Source organism: Tiliqua scincoides, chromosome 3, assembly GCF_035046505.1.
Source record: "Tiliqua scincoides isolate rTilSci1 chromosome 3, rTilSci1.hap2, whole genome shotgun sequence".
NCBI classification, from domain to species: domain Eukaryota; kingdom Metazoa; phylum Chordata; class Lepidosauria; order Squamata; family Scincidae; genus Tiliqua; species Tiliqua scincoides.
The window spans coordinates 101,697,170-101,717,080 of NC_089823.1; the positions used below are offsets into that span (position 1 = coordinate 101,697,170).

Consider the following 19,911-nt stretch of genomic DNA (forward strand, 5'->3'; position numbering starts at 1 on the left):
ATCTCCGGGCCTTGCTGGGTTTCAAAGTAGCTCTCGAGCCAAAAAAGTGTGAGCACCCCTGCTCTAGGTCTTCTCCCTGCTGCCTGGAGCTTCGTATCTGTGAAGCTATACAGGCAGGCAAGGAAAGACCGGCCGTGCATTTGCACAAGGCCTTTTACAGGCCTTGAGCTAACACAAGACTTGCAGGTATCGCGTTAGTTCACGGTTTAAACTAATGCGATACCTGCAAGTCTCACATTAGCTCAAGGTGTATAAAAGGTCTTTCCTTCGCTGACTGTGGAGCTTCACAGTCATGAAGCTCAAGGCAAGAGTGAAAGCCATGCCTGGAGCTTGCACATTGGGGCAGCACGGGCTACGGCGAGTCTCCAGTGGGCCAGAGGACTGTTGGCAACGGGGGGACTCCCACAAGCTGGATATGGGGTCCCCGAGGCCCAGAAATAGCTTGCGGGCTGGGATCTGAGAACCCCTGTTCTAGATGTTTGCCTGCCTGCACTCTGAGGTCCCAAAGGATCTTTGCTTGGTTATTCTCAGCAATTTTATCAGGTTTATGATCCCAGGAGTTTCAGTGTAAATTGTAGTGTTTGCAAAAATTCCAGCGCATCATAGATGCAACTCTGTCATGACGTTCTTTAATCAATGTGGGCAATCTTACTAAAGACACTGACCAGATGGTAGATTGTTTTATCTTTCATGTTACAAAATCAACATTTGCTATTGTCACTGGTCTTCTGAATATTAGCTTTGATTATTTTTAGTAAGAATAATAATATTTGGTATTTGTCTACTGCTTTTGTAAGTGCAAAGCACTTCACACATATTATCTTGATGTAACTCTTACAACAATTCTGTAACTATTATTAGGCTGGTACTGCAGCAGCTGGGAAGTAAGGAAGAGGGAGATTGGCTTGCCCAAGTCTGCTACCTAGTCACAGTTCACGGCAGATATGAGATTCAAATCAGGGGAAGTTTCAATTCTCCGAGTAGTTTCTTAGCAGTTAGGCCACACCAGCTACTCTTTACACATTTTTTTCTCATTGTTCTTCTAAGAAGCTCCGAGCAGCATGCACAGATGTTCTCTCACTTTATTCACACAACTCTGTAAAAGAGCTGAATGAGCCCAAGAGACAAGTACTGACAAGAGGCCATCCAGCTTGTTTCACAGCTTGGAGAGTATTTGAACACAACATGGACTGGCAGCCCAATCCTATGACTGTCCCTGCCACAATGCAGCGGCAGTCGTTTTGGCACCACTGTAGGCCGAGTGGCCAGGAAGGCAGCGAAAGGTCTCCTTGGGTAAGGCAACATTTGTTCCACATTGGCCTCTGCGCCATGCCTCCCTCTTTCTGGCCACTGTGGTGTGCTTTACGGCACTTCTGCAACTGCGGTCAACCTGGTAGTGTGTGCAAGATCAAGGAGCAGGATCTGAACGTAAGAGCAAGGGTTAGACAAAGCTTGATTGGGTTAGTACTCTTCCAGCTTTCTCTCAATTTCATAACACAGACTTCCTTTTATATTTTAGGAATTATGGAAAATATGCTTAAGTATCCAGAAGGCAACTTTATGCACTTTAAGGGGGCTCGCTTTTTCCCCTTCCACTCTCATACCTTATCTAAATTGTTTTTTTAAAAGTTTCCTCAGTTTCAAAAATAGGTTTGTCATGCAACACAAGGGAGAATGATCTATTATTACAGAAAAAAACAAGCAAAACATACACTGGGGACACAGAACAAGTAGCATGGTCCTTTAGTTGCTGATGATACCCTAAATACAGTGGAATCCTACATAACTATTAACTAACAAGCTACAGAAATATAATTAAGTAACCTAATTAAAAAGATTGACTACAGCACCTTACACAAAAGACACACACAAAACACTACGTTTGTGGCATTTGCATTTATAAAATCTTGCATTCCGTCTGCAACTTTAGTCAGACTAAAAATGCTGCTTGTATAGATAAAATATTAAGACTGAAAGGGACTTAATGCTCAGGTTCTTCCAGTCCCAAAGGCAACTGAGAACTTAAAAAGTTAAAACCATCATTTGTATCATAGGGACTACTTATTATACAGTTAATTTAGTCAACAGTGGTTTCTGAAAGGCATACAAATCTCACCATAGCCAATTTAAGAACTTACCAATTTCCCTTGCAATTCTGACAGCTTCATCTGCATCCTGTAAAAGCAGGAAATTAGACCCAACATTAATCCCATCAGCAACTGCACTGTGTCTCTAGGGCAGTCGTATATTGCACTACTGTCTCCTCCGATTCATTTAATGTTTGATTTTACAACCTTCTGACCCACTTCATTCAGAGGAATGTGAAATTAATACCATAAGTGGAATGTAAATTTTACCTCCTTATTGCATAATACTTGGGTTCTAAGCAGCAAAGAATCAGCTGACAGGAAAAGTCAGCAGGACTACAGAAGGATTTCTCAAGTGGCTTGAATTTAGATAACAGAATTTAGATGGTTTCACTGAGAAATGAATATCAGAACATGTCAACTGTCAGCTTATTATGTCCTCTCAGGACAGGTACACATGTGTCATGTTTTCCTGGATACAGTCACCAGGGGGAGTTGATTCCCTATTGTTTGGTTAAGCTTCAGAGTCTGCAAAAGTCTCGCAAAATTCATTGAAACATCCAAATGCAGTATCACAGGTGGTAGGGCTGGATTTTGGGTTTTTTATGACAGAAGGGAAATTTGACGAATACAACCTCCACAAAAGCACTTTGAAATACATCATGCAGTGTCTCAACTAAAGACGCTTATGTATTGGTATTTTTAATGACAATAAACCAATTACTGTACTCGCTAACTGTTTTACCAGGTAAATTTTAATATTAAACTTCACAAGACACTGCATTTAACACGAGTGGAGAAAATTGAATACAGTGTGGCCCAAATCACCATTAAGAACAAGCAGCAAAGAATTCTTATTGCCAGCCTTCAGGTAAAGCGAAATGCATCTGACATAGTACATTAACAAAACAAATGCCACTCCATGCTTAGAGGAAAGCCCTAGCTTAGTGGTAGAACAGTTTTCATGCAGAAATTTCAAGCTCCATTCTTGGCAACTCCAGTTAAAAGAATGTCAGATAGCCCAGGACTTAAAAATCCCTGTCTGAATGTTTGGAAACCCACTACCAGTAGACAACAATGGGCTAACTGAATCAATGGCCCAAATCAAGATAAGGCAGCCCCATATCTATTCCCTTTATAAAAATACATACAGTGTTATGCAGACAGATGGGGTGGGGGGAAAAGATTGCTAAGTACAGTTCAGTGTCGGGGTCTGGTATAAAACTCCTGCACATGCAAGTGAACTTTCACTTTACCCGAACAACATATTTCCATTACGTGTTACTGTACGATATATTAAGCCTTAAAAGTTCATCCAAACGTGCTAATATGTATGTTATTAAAGTGTAGTGTATATTAAAATACGTATGTACACTAAGAGCCCAATCCAACTTTCCAGCATTGATGTAGCTGCAATTCAGCCCTGAGGTAAGGGACCAAATATTACCTTACTCTGAGGAGGCCTCTGTCTCCCCACCACAAGTTGCAGTGCATGCCCTTTTGGAAAGGCTGAATCAGCATTGGAAAACTGCATAGGATCCTTAGTACTGGAGAGGTTAGATTCCAGAGGTCCATTCATAACATGAAACAGTCATAGGTCTGAACAGCCAGTTCTTGCCAGTCTAGCACTATCATGCCTGGGCAACAGCACCAGCAAAGGATATACTGCACCTGCGCAAAAGCACCAACCCTGTTATCTGTCAGATGTTTGTAAGTTGGGGAGCCTATGTATATGGTAGTAACACCTAGCTGCTAAGTGTAGCTTAATCCATCAGGGATGACTTATGAGCATTAAAATGAAAACTAGTATTTTTAGGCATTCATTGCCTTTTCTTTAAGGGAAAAAAAGGAGCAGATGAGAGCTCCCCCCACAACAAGGGGGAGGAGATTTTTTTTTTAAAAAGAGGATTTCATACCTGGTTCATTTGTTTGCTGAAACAATAAAACTAAATCCTCTTAGTACCTACTACAAGCCCAATGAAGAATAAGGAAGTTCGTACAGGAAGTTGTCAGAAAATTTAATTTCCTTTCATTAGCTAGTCTGCTCCACGAGTGCTTGTTAAGTTCAAAGCAGCTCTGAAAGCAACATCAGTTTTAAGTCTTTTTACTTCAAGCACTCACATCTGTTAATGAGATTTTCCAAACAACAATTGTTTTTAAGCCAAAGATAAGTCTTTAAAAAAAAGAAAGAATAAAATCAAGGTTTACTGTTTTATTACACCTTGTTGCTTTCCTTGCTGCAAGGTCCACGCCTTCCAAGTTTTAGCTTTAAAGGGATAAAAATGCATGAAAAGGGTCATTTAAGAATGTTAGTGGTTTCCACACATTGAGTCTGAAGGTTCTTTGTTCCTGTCTGTGACAGTTATTCGAGAATACTTCCCCTTAATAGCCTCTCTGTCAGGAAGTGTTAAACCTGCCAAATGCAGACAATTAGAGCCTCTTGAATAAAATGCAGGAAGAGTGATGACTGATGAAGGGCCTCGATTAGAGCCAAGGAGGAAACTTTTACATTTCTTTTCTCTTGCAAATTTAGGCATATATTTGCTAAACAGAATTTTAAAATAAAAGCAACAAAGGTGGTCATTTTCTCCCCATTTACTTAACTGCAAACAAGTGGGTAACTTGGATGCTTCAAGCTCATAGGAAGGCAAGCTGCAAATTATCCCAAGGTAACTAACACAATGGTGTTACAGCTGTGCCCCTCCCCACAAAAAATGTTTTTTAACAAGGCATGGATTCTAAAATTTGGCTGCCTTGAAAGGCATCACAGCCAATGGAGAACTCTTCAACCAGCAACTCTCACTTGATCTCACAGGTATCCACTTCTCCTGTCTGGAGTATGTACATGACACTGAACACTACATTGGCTTCTGCTTCTGTAACAATTAAACCTCCACAGGGCACTGCTGATGTGACCAAATGAGTCAGGTAGTACCAGTTGTAAGGAAACAACATAGGTGGTTTAAACCACCAACCATTTTATTTAAAATTCCAAATAATCCACATTCATGCTACTCATGAAAGCAAAAAACTGAGAGATGGTGATCAGCCCAAGGCCACCTTGTCATGCTTCAGTAAGACTTGAACAGAAGTCTCCCTGGTCCAAGGCCAATCCTCCAGGTACCACAGATCAAACAGGCTCTTCCAACTATTACAATCAGCATAGATTTCCAATAATAAAAGCCACTGGGTAGCATCCACAGTTTCTCACTCCAGAGATAAGGATTCATATTCCAGAGAAAGGGATACTATGGGTTCTACACACTGAAAATTATCATAGGAACTCCATTTGACCAATGTAACTTTTAACAAATTCTTACCCATGCACCAGCCAATACATGTAAAGCACCCTATGTGGTCCAAGAACTATTGTGCGCAAATGCTGTACACAACGTGGCATAGCATGTAAGGAAATGTCTGATGTGACACTGGTCACACAGACTCCTACATGACTATAAGTTCGCTGGAAATGCTTCACAGAACAAACACCACATCTCAATTGGCCCTCATACATTTTCAGTTCAAAGTCCTATATGATTTTCTATACAGAGCATGCAACCCAATTGTTCGTTACAGCAGGCACAGGAGGAATCTCAGCCAACTGAAGCTCCCTGGTATAAATCTCTTGTTATATGTAAGGTAGAAAGCCCTCCGGGCTTCCCATACTGAGAAAGAACCCCCCCCCCCCCCCAAAAAAAAAGATAGAACCACCACCAATTTCCGAACATGCAATGACAAACAGAATGGGCATCATAGCTGCATAGCTCTAAGAAAATCCAAGTGCCTCAGAATTCCCAATTGCGTATAGAACCAGGAACCTGAAGAACCAGACATTCAGAGACACACCATCTCACCCCAAAAACCTTGTGGACTGACTGCAACAAACCAAAAAAAGCGCGGTTTACAGTGCAAAAAATCCTTGAAATCCATCCATGTTAAATGTACTGCAAGGATATGCAGTAAAAGAAGCCTCTTCAGCAACAGTGGTCTGCTGACATAAGTCTCAGTTAATGGTTAAGATCCACTTTATTTTTCTTCTTTCATGAAATTCATCTCTTGAAAAGTCAAGAATGTAAAAATAACAGATGGGGACAATTGTTTGGTTAGGCTGTACACATGATCCGATGATGATGATGATGATGATGATGATGATGATGATGCAGGAGCAGGTCCGCAGCTTGGGGGTCCACCTGGACTCGCAGCTGCTCCTGGACTCCCAGGTGGCAGCTGTGGCCAGGGGGGCCTTCACGCAGCTTCGGCTGGTGCACCAGCTGCAGCCGTACTTGGATCGTGCAGACCTGGCCACGGTGATCCATGCTACGGTGACACTGAGGTTAGATTATTGTAACGCGCTTTATGTGGGGCTGCCCTGAAGACGGTTCGGAAACTGCAATTAGTGCAGAATGCGGCAGCCCATGTGGTCACTGGAGCTAGGCGGTTTGACTCTGTCAGTTCGCTTCTCCAGGGGCTACATTGGCTGCCCATTCGTTTCCGGGCCCAAATCAAGGTGCTGGTCTTGACCTTTAAAGCCCTATACTGCTCTGGGCCAGGCTATCTTAGAGATCACCTACCCCGTACAATCCGGCTCGTCCTCTCAGGTCATCAGAGAAGGCCTTTTTGCATGTGCCGCCGCCTAAAGAGGTACGTGGGGCGGCGGCAAGAAATAGGGCCTTCTCAGTAGTGGCACCAACGTTATGGAGCTCCCTTCCCCTTGACTTGAGAATGGCTCCCTCCCTCGAGACCTTTCGGCGAGGCCTGAAGACCTTGTTGTTTACACAAGCCTTCTGACTCTATGGCCTTTTTAACATCTTTTATACATCTTTTAGTTTCTTACAGGCGTGATTCCTCCTTGAACTGCTGTTTTATGCTCTTTTTATTCTGACTTTTATCTGATTACTGTTTTTATGGTTTCTCTTAATGTGTTTTTAATGTTTTTATCTGTTACATAAGAACATAAGAACATAAGAACAGCCCCACTGGATCAGGCCATAGGCCCATCTAGTCCAGCTTCCTGTATCTCACAGCGGCCCACCAAATGCCCCAGGGAGCACACCAGATAACAAGAGACCTCATCCTGGTGCCCTCCCCTACATCTGGCATTCTGACTTAACCCATTCCTAAAATCAGGAGGTTGCGCATACACATCATGGCTTGTACCCCACAATGGATTTTTCCTCCAGAAACTCGTCCAATCCCCTTTTAAAGGCGTCTAGGCTAGACGCCAGCACCACATCCTGTGGCAAGGAGTTCCACAGACCGACCACGCGCTGAGTAAAGAAATATTTTCTTTTGTCTGTCCTAACCCGCCCAACACTCAATTTTAGTGGATGTGTCCTGGTTCTGGTATTATGTGAGAGTGTAAAGAGCATCTCCCTATCCACTCTGTCCATCCCCTGCATAATTTTGTATGTCTCAATCATGTCCCCCCTCAAGCGTCTCTTTTCTAGGCTGAAGAGGCCCAAACGCCGTAGCCTTTCCTCATAAGGAAGGTGCCCCAGCCCCGTAATCATCTTAGTCGCTCTCTTTTGCACCTTTTCCATTTCCACTATGTCTTTTTTGAGATGCGGCGACCAGAACTGGACACAATTATGTTAAACTGTTAAACTGTTAAACATAACTGTTAAATTATGTTTTAATCTGTTGTTTTTTGTTTGTTTGTTTGTTTGTTTTTTAATATGTTGTAAGCCGCCCTGGGTCCCTTTGGGGAGAAGGGCGGGATAAAAATAAAGTTTGATGATGATGATGATCTTTTCAACTAAAAGTTCACAAAGCGGTTTACAGAGAAAAATCAAATAACTAAATGGCTCCCTGTCCCAAAAGGGCTCACAATCTAAAAGATGCAAATGAATACCAGCAGACAGCCACTAGAACAGACAGTGCTGGGGTGAGGTGGGCCAGTTACTCTCGCCCTGCTAAAAAAAGGAGCACCCACTTGAAAAAGTGCCTCTTACCCAATTAGCAGGGGTAATCCAATATTTTTTCTCAGAATTAAAAAGCAAATGACCAAACATTTCATCACACTTCAGAGTGACAAAATAAGCTGCAGTAGGCTACACAAGCAGGAGCAGGTATGATTCTTTAAAGTTACCAGGGGCAAAAAGCACATTTGGCTTCATCACTACACCTCAGTGGTATCTTTGAGTGACTATCTTCTGCCATGTAAGTAAAAGACTATTTACATCTATGGAGAAACAAATCTCTGCACTTGAAGACAGTGCTGTGCCCTCCATCTCTGACTCAGGTCGCCCCAGGCCACAGTGACAAGGTTCCCACAGGTATACAGTGTGTGTTGTCTGTGCACAGAGAAGCAGTGCACTCCAGCCATCCTTGCAATACACAGGCAGTATACACCACACTACCCCCAATCTGTTATTGTAATGATTAAAGAGCATTTTTAAAAAAATGAACCATAATGGAATACTTTAATCATTTCCTTACCTTGACCACCCCATCGTAACCAGGTATTGTATTGACCTTTGCATTCTTGGCTAACAATTTGCTTTGTATCTTGTCCCCCATCGCTTGAATAGCATGCATGTCTGGTCCAACAAAAGCAACACCTTCTGATTCCTAAGGGCGAGGAAGATAGAGGGGTTTACTCACCAGAAACAATCAAATGCCATAATATTTCATTTCATTTTTAGCAAATACCCCAAATTCATATCAGCAATGTAACTTGAACCAGTACATTAACAACCTATATGAGCTTGTTAAGCATATATGGAACACAGGCTCAAAGCTCCTAAGTTACTGTTTGTATAAATCAAAGCCAGACCATGGAAAATAACTGAGAACCATAAAGTATTCCAGCTTGAACATTTTCAGGATCCCTTGAGTGAGAGAAAGCCAGTTAACTCATGATTCAAAGAGCCACAAGTGGCTTACAAAGATATGCTCACTAGTGTATAATACAGGTCAGGATAACATTTTGCATTCTTTAAAACATAAGCCTCACACAAAACGGAAATGAAATTCCTCTTAAAAGTGTTCAACACACAAAACGGAGTTTTAAAATATTCAGGTACTGCATACATAAAATATCTGGATACTATCTTTCAGACTAGACAGGTTCAGTAACAGAATTCTTACATACTTTACATCAGGACAGGGTAATGTCCTAGAGCAATATTTTAAAAAGGGAAATTGTTTCAAATACTTATTTAAATGCCATTTATAAACTGTGATCATGCCTTCTACAATATTATGTCTGTTTTTATTCAGAATTCATCCCCACTTCCCCAAAAAGATGTTACCTAATTTCATAGGCATATTATAAAGTTTAATCATTGTTTTATGCTTGAAAAAAGTATTCAAAATATTGTGCTTTAGGAACTTGCAGTAAGGGCAGTCTTCTCGGGTTACATAGCTTTTCCTATCAAATGTCTTAATCTGTGGTGCTTTAGAAAGTTTCACAATCACAACATTTATGACATAAGAACATTTCACAAATGTATGCATTTCACTTGGTCTCAACATTCATATTTCATCAATTGACTGCACATAGCTTTAAAGTGTGAATTCTCTCCACTAAGTACTATGTTTGAAATAATAATGGTCTATCTACATTTTCAGTTGATTTTCAACAGCTCTTTCATGCATTTATGTCATGACACTGGAACTATTCATGAAGCAATTAACATGCAGGTTATATCAATCCGCAGCTATGTTCACAGAGGACAAAATTCAAATACAAAAGAGAGGAGTGGAAGATACAGTGTTATCTTGGGTTTAGAATATTGTCAAGCAATGCTGCCCATAAGACAGGCTATCAAAAAGAACTTGAAAACTAATGACCAACCTCAGTGAACAACCAACAGGAAATAGAGAATTTCTCAAATGGAAGAATTACAGTAGAACCTCCAAAGTTGACCACCTCTCTATATTGACCACCTCCTTAAATTGACCTAATTTTCACAGTATGGACAGACACTGCATATACACTATGGGAGAACAACCTCTCTATATTGACCACCTCCATAAGTTGTATCTTGACCACTACGACCATTGCACAGAGTATTAATTTACCCTCCGTAAGTTGCCCACTGAACACGATACCGTGGGCCTGTGTTTTGTCTGGTTTGTCCCATCTTGGAAAAGCAAGAAGCCATGCAACAATCCCTCCCCTACGCCTGCTAGCGCGAGTGTGAAAGGGTTTTTATAGGGGGGCACACTGCACATAGCTGACAGACCTGGGCCAGCTGCCGATTGTACCTGGACATGTACCAAGTTGTGAGGGACAGGGGGTTGCTTGTGCATAGTGAAGCCCCTGTCCTTTCACTTTGGTTCCCATCACCAGTGCATTATTTTACACTTAAATTGAAACACAACTGCTATTTTGCTGCCTATTCTCCTGGTTTGGAGAGATCCTTCTGCAGCACTTCACAATCCCTTCTGGTCTTCACCACTTAGAAAAGTATAGTGTCATCCACAAACTTGTCCACCTCCTGCTTATCCCTGTTTCCAGGTCATTTATGAAGATGTTGAAAAGCACCAGTCCCAGGACAGATCCTTGAGGCACTCCACTTTCCACCTCTCTCCACTTTTTTGTCAATTGACACCCACTCTCTGTTTCCTGGTCCTCAACCAGTTCCCAATCTATGAGAGGACCTGTCCTCTTAATCCCTGACTGTGGAGTTTTCTCAACAGTTTTTAGTGAGGGACTGTATCAAACACCTTCTGGCATTTAGTGAATCTGAGGAGACCAAGTGGAAGCCAGGCAGCCTAAGTAAAAAAGTGTTGTTTTTTCAGCTGTTGGGGCTATGTAACATGCTACGGGCTGGCAAGGGATAGCATTGGTCTGCCTGTCTGCTATGAAACCAAGTATTTTTTTTAACTTACAATTTTTTTTAAGCTTATGAATTTTCAGAGGTTTTTTTAAACACTGATTGTGGGCCGTTTATTCTGTCTCTTGATATAGATATAGATATAAATAGTAAGCATCACAAGAGCAACAATTCTCATTGATATTTGCAATAAAACTTTTAAAATAACCAATCTAAGTAACTTGGCCTTGTATTTGTTGTCCTGGAAGCTAAACATGATAATATTTAAATGCCTTTTTTCTATATGTTGACCACCTCCCTATGTTGACCAATTTCTCCAGTCCCTTGGGTGGTCAACTTAAAGAGGTTCTACTGTACTTAAAACCACATAAAATACTCAACACTGTATAGGACAGGAATGTCGAACATAAGGCCTGCGGGCCAGATGCCGGCCCTAGAAGCTCTTTATCCAGCCCACTCTATAATTGGACTCTCCCAGAGTCACCCTTTCTGTCATGCCACTTCCACCAAGGCATCAATTCGCAGAGCACCTCTCAGCTGCTGAGCTGCAAAGTAATGCCTCAGCAGAAATAGCACTGTTGAAAAGGTGGTTAATCTCTCCCATACCTTGAAAATATAGGTGTAGCCTCTTTATTTGCTGAATTTCTGTCTGCGAATCTGGCTCAACACGGGTTCCCAGGACCTGTGTGGAGCCAGACCTGGCCCCACCTGAGCCCGCTGGAGGCGAATGTGCTCCAGGCGCTTCAGGAGGCTCTTCTGAGGCTCGTGGAGGCCGCATGCAGCCTCCACAGGCCTCAAAATGGCCTTCAGAGGTCCTAGAAGGGCACTTCTGGATTTCACCCCAAAACCTAGTGACTTACTCCTAGGTAAATGTGTATATGATTGCTGCTTGAAAACCATAAGTGCCTCTCTAGGAGCTCCGGAGTCCTTTCCATAAGTGCCTCTCTAGGAGCTCCTAGGAGCACGAAGCCTCCAGGGGCCTCAGAAGAGCCTCCAGAGGTCCTAGAAGGGAACTTTTGGATTTTGCCCAAAAATTGGAAGTGCCCTTCTAGGATCCCCAGAGGCCATTTTGAGTCCCATGGAGGCTGCGCGCAGCTTCCACAGGCCTCAGAACAGCTCTGGATGCAACCAGGGTGTTCGGAGCTTGGTGGAGCCCTAATTTCACATGATGGTTTCAGGTGAAATTTTGTATTCCTGTGGGTTCCACAGGACAACGAGGCTCCACCTGTATGATCAAGATTTGAATATTTTCTCTTTTGTAACTAATGTCGTTTGCAGCTAATGAGTTCCTACTTGAGAACAAAGTGCTTACTCCTGGCCTTCCACTTAATGACATCACTTTCTAATCAATGTTGTCACTTCTGGCCCTCAGCAGGCACCATGGGTGCTATTTGGCCCACTATATGAAACAAGTTTGACACCCCTGGTATGAGATGTTCAAAGGATCCATCTGTTTTACCTAATTTCCTTAAAGCAGCAATCCTATACCTAGGAGTAAGTCCCATTGAAATAAATGAGACTTACTTCTGAGTAGACAAGCATAGGATTGTGCTGTAAGTGGAAAGGGCTGTCTTAATCCATTTTTGCCCAGCCAAGAGATCAGTGGCATACCTGGCAACAGGGGCCAATGCCCCAGGAGCCAAGCCTACGGGGGGCGGCAACACCAACCTCGCCCCCCTGCTAGCCATTTATCCCTCTCCTCCTGATGGAGAAAGACGATGCAGAATTGCCCCTGGAATGGCTACGAGTTGCGCCCACTGCAGCTGTGATTCTGCGTCCCCATTTGTTTCAATATTTTATTTTTAATATATTAGACTTGATGATACCATGGTATGCGACTGCATTTGGGGAAATGTTACAGACCTGTATATTTAACAAGCTACTATGTATATTCTTTTAACAATGATAGTGAGTATGACTTACTCCTGGGTAAATGTGGGTAGGATTGCAACCTAGGATTGTTAAAAATTTTCCTGCTTGATGATATCACTTCTGGTCATGACATCACTTCTAGTAGGCCCTGACAGATTCTCATTCGGAAAAGAGGGTCCTGGTGCTAAATGTGTGAGAACCACTGGTAAGCAATTTTGTTTTGTCCCTGATGATGTTGGCATCCTTCAGTCTCAGAAGACTATGGTATCGTGCTCTGAATGGTGGTTCTGGAACAGAGTGTCCTCTCCAGTGTGCAAAGCCTGGGTAAAGTAGATATGGAGGATACCCATGCAGCAAATCCCCCCTCTCCACATCACTCAAATGGTCCAATGGAAAGGCAGAAGCCAATATGGTTGGTTCCAGTGGCGTCGCAAGAATTGCCAGAACGTGACTGTGTTCAGCCATGAACTGCCTCAGGGACTCCGGCTCCAGATTTTGCCTCGAGGTTGACTCCTGAAGCCTTTTCCATAACTGGATGTAGCCACAAAGCAGTGGAGGTTTGGGATCAGAGTTTTCCTTCTCTCAGATGAGCTGCCTTCCCAGGTTAAGGAGTTCCATCTACCCAGCGGTTGTTTAGTCGCCTCTTACGACAAGTACAGCCAAACTGAGGGCCTATTCTTATCCCCCAGCCCCCAGGGGAGATTTGTCCCTAATTTGTCACTATTGCTCCAGGTGAGCTACTGAATGCACTCTCAAAACATATGCAGCATCATCTACCCCTATTCATTTCAAGGGATGACTGGAAATGATAGTGGGTAAGTTGTCTCTCACAGAAGCTTGTCTGTAACATCTCTAACTACATCCCCCAAAAGGAGAACTATTCTCTCAAAATCTCACCTCCAGGTGCACCTCCACCTGCATTCAGCCCATGGGCCTTATGTTTGACACCCCTGGTCTAGAGTTTTCAGAATGGTAGATAAGCACTGGCTTTAACTTTCAGTCAACAGTTGCATGAGCCCGTAAAAAAGAGTCAATCTATCCTTCACAGGTTTGAAGCTAGCCATTAACCCCTGCTAACTGGGTAAGAGGCACTCTTTCAAGTGGGTGCTCCTCTTTTTAGCAGGGGGAGAGTAACTGGCCCACCTCAACCCAGCAGTGTCTTTTCTAGTGGCTGCCCGCTGGTGTTCTTTTGCATCTTTTTAGATTGTGAGCCCTTTTGGGACAGGAAGCCATTAGTTATTTGATTTTTTTCTCTGTAAACCGCTTTGTGAACTTTAGTTGAAAAGCAGTATATAAATACTGTTGTTGTTAACCTCCTCTCTAGCTGTGAAAGTCTTACATGCCATTTTCTTCTAAGAGAGGCCCATTACACTGACATTAGTGTACCTACCTTCATCAAGTAACTTAACTAGCTCAGCTGGATAGCTTTCTGCAGCTTCAACATCAGTACTAGCTGCCTTACCTTGCATCTTTATATTGTGGAGATGACTTTTGTTAAAATGCATAAACCAGCCTCTGCTAGCTTCAAGCTGGCATCCTCACCTCTTTCTCAGCCTTCATAGAACTGAAGTTAGGACCTTGCTCTGGATTAGGCCTTGACTTACCATTGTGGCTGGTTTGATCTTCAAACCAAAGCACTAATACTTTCTCCATGTTGGCATTAAGGCTGTCTCACTTTCTTATCATGGTTGAGTTCACTGGAGTAATTTTAATGTCTTTTAAAACCTTCTCCTTTGTGTTCACTACTGTGCTGTTTCCCATTACAAATGTAGCTTATGACCTATCTTTAACATGCCTCTGTAACCAAGCTGGATCATTTCTAGTTTTTTATTTAAAGTAAGAGGTTTGCCACTCCTCCAGACACTAGCACTTCACCTAGGGGCTATGTCTAATGATTTCAATAATTCCTTCAATAGTAATACAACAGAGACACAAGCGGAACAAATGCTGTCAAACAACTAAACAAGGTAAGGAAATGGCACCGGTTGACTCGATCAATTAGACTCAAGGCCAGTGGTTTTCAAACTGGGGCATCACAACGCCCCAGCCTGAGGGCCCTGGATTCTCCTCCCTTAAGGGATGGGGTGGGGGAAAGCAGCAATGTAGGGACTGGCATGGACTCGGGGAGCACTGCGCAAGGCTCTCTGCACCCCCAGGAGACTGCTGCAGGGACCAGTAAGTTCATACGTTCCCCTGTGACCCCCTTAGGTGCGATCCTGGGGATTGTGTCGCTTCCTTCCCCCTGCCCCCATTGCCTTCCCCATACTTATAGCGGTTCTCAAGTTCCCTGAGAGTTTGAGAACCACTGCTCAAGGCACATCACCATCATAAGAGCAACACAAATGGCAAAAATAAAAAATGAATTGAAAAGCACTGCATTAGCGAAGCGCCAAAAAGTAAGGTATATCTGTATTACTTCCCCAAAGCACCCACAGTCTAAACTAGTTACACTTAAGGGAATCCCATTCCACATGCCACCAGTTGTACATAGATCAATTTTGCCTGGGCTTCCCATCCTGTGAGACTTGGGGGCTTTCACCTCATTGATTGCTTTGCTGGCGAGCAGAGCTTAGCCAGCAAGCAAAAGCTGCCCACCAGTCCAACCACTGCAGGTTCTTCCTGTTCCTGTACCTATTCACAAAGTGACCCATTTTTCACCCATACCTCTGTCTCATGTGGTCACTGGGTAGTGCACAGGCAATAAGAATGGCTAAATGAAATTTAAAAAATGCACAAATATTCAGATGGCACATTTTTTAAAAAGCACTACCCATATATTATATATTACAGAACTGCTCAGACTGGGGAGGGGAAAGAGCTGCCATCCTTTCAGTGCTGTGCATAGCAAGCTCAACAATAAAAGAGAGAGAAAGCTGGTTCACCTTGCTTCTTGAAGACCAAAAAAAAAAATTTAAAAAAACCCCACACAAACTAGTTATTCTGTATGTGCTCTCACCATTAAACACCACAAAACTGAAGAAGGGACAAGAAGATGAACAGAAAAATGTGCTCTTTCCCTTTTAAGAAAGCATTAACACACACAGAAAATTGAAATTATGACAGTACAACACCCAAATAACCAGAAAGTATACTAAAATATGAAATAAAAAGAGAGTCCCACTAAATAAAATATACAGTAAATTACACACAGTATTATAAGCACCGTTCTTTCCCAAGATACCTCTAAAAATGCTAGACATGAGTGCCTCTAAATTAGTATGAAAGACTAGAGACTGCCAAAGTACTCCTTAAGTAATAGGTTTCTTAGTGATTTAGGTAGAAACAAAGTGAAACATGTAAAGAATTTTCTATAGATGTTTTCCATATAGCATTTCTTCAGTTCCTGGCATTGAAATCAGTCACAGGTTTTACATGATAAAAGAAATCTGTGGAACTAATCCTAGAAACCTCTTTCTGTTTTCCTGCATAACACCTCCAGGTGACAGAGACAAAATGCTTCATTTGCATCCTTAAACACTAGAAACTGAGAATGAACCTTTTCAACTGCAAATGTTATTGCATCTACATTTCCAGAAGAGAAAAAAAAGGTTAAACAGTCTTCTCAGGTTTATGTTAACTCATCTCTTTTTAGCACCACTGATCAGTCCAAAAAGAAAAGGAAAGAGAATACAGAGGCTTAAGAGCCCCAACCTCTTTCTTCATAGTGTTCAATTATATTCTGGAAGTGGATATAGATGCTGATTAACTAAAGATAAAGAGAAGAAATCAGGTATGCAGAAATCAGGTACACACTGAAGGAAATGGCATATTAAGTAATACAAAATTATTTATTTAATGCCATCAATGTACATGATGCTTTACAGAATATAAAAACACAGCTCCCAATAATAATAAAATAATAATAATAATAAACTTTATTTATACCCAGCCCTTTTCCCTAAAAGGGACCCAGGGCAGCTTACAACATGTTAAAAACAAATCAAAAACATAATTTAACAGATAAAAAACATATTAAAAACACATTAACAGATATCATAAAAACAGTAGTCAGATAAAAAGGCAGATAAAAAGAGCATAAAGCAGCAGATCATAGAGACAACAGGCCTGTAAAAATCCCCCTTCGCAGTGGGAAAATAAGAGGAACTTGCAATCTACAATTTGAAATAGGGGATATAACTGAGGAAGGAGATACAAGAGTAAATGGTGGAAGCCATTATTTCAGTTACATGTTTTTATTTATTAATTTTTCATTAATTTTTTTCCACATTTTTACACTGCCCTTCCTCCAAAGGGCTCAGAGTGGTGTACATGGTTCCTTCCCTCCTCTCACCCTCACAAACCCTGGGAGGTAGGTGAGGCTGAGAGATAGTGACTTGGCCAAAGTTGCTCAAGAAGCTTCATGGTTGAGTTCAGGATTGAAACCTGAATATTCCAGATCTAGGCACAACACCACAACTACTGCACCATCATAGCTCTCCAGTTTCTCCAGGCTTCTAGTCTTAAGCAGCCAACAAATGAAAAACCAAAGCAAGTCAGACCAGATTTCTAACACTCACCAAGATCAATGATATTACATGAGATAATACATGTAAAAGAACAAAGAAAACAAGAATCATAATTCATATAGATCATAATTCAACAGATGTGAGTAGGTAAAACTGCACAAAAAGCAGCTCCCACTACAGTAGTTGAAGCTATACTACCTTTGCACCCTTCACTTGGCAACTTTGTGTTGCTCAGAATCCCCTCATAAAATGCTTAAAGAGAACCCTTAAAAACCACTACACTGACTCTTGCTGTGACAACTGCAGCCAGTATAGCATAATCAGACCACAAAGAGCAATTCTGGGAACTGCTCAGTTCACAATTTTGTGCTGATGCAGCAGGGGCTGTGATAAAGTTCATTCTAATGTGCTGGTATGTCTCACAAAATCAAACTATACCCAAAAAGTACAAAAGTACCAACTTTATCTGAGTGTACAACAGCAGTCTTTTCCACATAGTCAAGAACCCTTTTTTCACAGGACAAATACATTATGGCAGTGGTTCTCAAACTGGTGGGTTGCGACCCACCAGTTCGTGTAACACTTCCACTGTCCCTTTAAAGGGAGGGGGGAAGAGGCAGCAATTCGATCCCCAGTATTGAATCACTAAGGGGAGGGCAAGGGGAGGTGCTTTCCACTTACTTATAGGGCTGCTGGAGGCTGCAGGAGGTGCGGGGCGTCCTGCGCAGCCCTCTGCAGGGTTCCCCAAGGCTTCGAATGTTCAGTAAAAGTGGGGGCAAAGAACTTCCATTTTGCAGGAGGTGCTTTGAACCCACTTTTACTGAACATTCTAAACTTTGGGGAGCCCTGTGGAGGGCTGCACGGGGCTCCTCCACCTCCTGCAGCCTCCAGCAGCTCTACTTGTAACCAAGTAAGTGGAAAGCACCCTCCCTCGCCCCCCTCCCCTTAGCAATGTGATCCTGGGGACTGCGTTGCTGCCCTAGTCCTTCCCCCGCAAACACTGAGGGAGTAAATCTCCCTCAAAATTTGAGAAATGCTGCATTATAGTAAGAGTACACAAGATCTCAGCCCCCCCCCCCCCCAAATAAGGCTGTGAGAGAATACTTCAATAGTCTCACTCTAGTCGAGTTTGGCCACTGCATTTTCTATAAAGAAACAATATTGTGAGAAGGCCAAATGGCTTCAATCTGACTTTGCCAGGTATATAAATATTCATATGGATATAAAATGCAACACACACATTGTCAATTAAAATGAGAACTAGATAGTTTTCGCACGAAAACCGGAAGTGCACTCCAATTTCCAAACGGAGCTATTTTCAGCATTGCGGATGCCCGCATAGGGGCTGCAGACCTCCTGGAACCTCCAAGGCCAGAAGAACCCCCCAAATAAGCACCTGGTTTATCGCAGCACCGCAATTGCTGCAGTGCCATTGGTACACCCATTACCAGACAATTCCCCTTAATGGGGAATGGCACAGTTTTGGTTCCCATGGTGGGTCACAACCCACCACTTTGGGAACCACTAAACACACACACTCATTCCAATGTTTGCATACATTGACTACAGCCCACTTCATCAGATGCAGCCAATGAAATGACTAAAATGTAGTTTTCAAGATTTTCAAACCTTTAAATTCCAGAACACAACACACTTCAGGTATAAAGTGGAACATTATTCCCAGGCTACATTAATCTCAGGCAAAAAGGTTTTCCCCAAAATGAACCTCATTAACATAACAATGTTAAAATAAGTGTGAAATATTGGAATTCAAAGATTGGAAAGAGGCAAGCAGATAGCTCAAGGAAAACTAAGAGAGGAAATACAAGAAGAGTATGCAAGAATCCAGTAGAGTAGAAAAAACACTTCATTAGCTAAAGCACTTGAAGAGGACATTGGAGCTATATTCTCACAAAAACCCTCAACTTCTGAAGGGCAAACTTCCCTTAGACGAGGAGGCTAGTTAGGAAGAAGTTGAAAGGGAAGGTAAAGAGGGTCCAATCTCTTTAGAGTGCATGGAAGCTCTTTAAAACAACAGTAATAGAAGCCCAGGAGAAGTGTATACCGCAAAGGAAGAAGGGCTTGACTAAGTCCAGGAGGGTGCCTGCATGGCTGTAAAGGGCAAGGAAGCTTCCTTCCGTAAATGGAAAGTGATACGGGAGGCCAAGAGAGACTATGAGGAACACATGGCCAGCAACATTAAGGGGAATAACAAAAGCTTCTTCAAATATGTTAGAAGCAGGAAACCCACCAGAGAAGCGGTTGGCCCTCTAGATCAGTGGTTTTCAACCTTTTTCATCTTGTGGAACACTGATGAGGCACTAAAATTGTCAAGGCACACCATTAGCTTTTTGACAATTGACAAGGCATACCTGCTGCCAGTGGGGGCTCCCTTCCCCATTGGCCCTACTAATAAATGATTTTCCCCCAAATTCCTGTGGCACACCTGTGGACCATTTGTGGCACACTAGTGTGCCACGGCACAGTGGTTGAAAATGGCTGCTCTAGATAGTCAGGGAGGGAAAGGGGAGATAAAAGGAGACTTAGAGATGGCAGAGAAATTAAATGAGTTCTTTGCCTCTGTCTTCATAGCAGAAGACCTTGGGGATACCACTGTCTGAATAGCCTCTCCTGACCAAGGAATTAAGTCGAATAGACGTTAAAAGAGAAGATATTTCAGATCTAATTGATACATTAAGGCTC

The 19,911-nt window shown here is 42.4% G+C and overlaps 1 protein-coding gene across 1 annotated transcript in view; it reads right to left on the reverse strand.

Moving 5' to 3' along the window:
* PCCA (propionyl-CoA carboxylase subunit alpha) overlaps nt 1–19,911 on the reverse strand; it is a 276,404-nt gene that overhangs the window by 204,622 nt on the left and 51,871 nt on the right. The window contains exons 6-7 of the mRNA XM_066620028.1: nt 8,526–8,657; nt 2,139–2,175 (exon numbers count right to left, since the gene is read on the reverse strand). Of these exons, the coding sequence (XP_066476125.1) occupies nt 2,139–2,175; nt 8,526–8,657 (169 nt within the window). The remainder of the gene's footprint in view (nt 1–2,138; nt 2,176–8,525; nt 8,658–19,911) is intronic.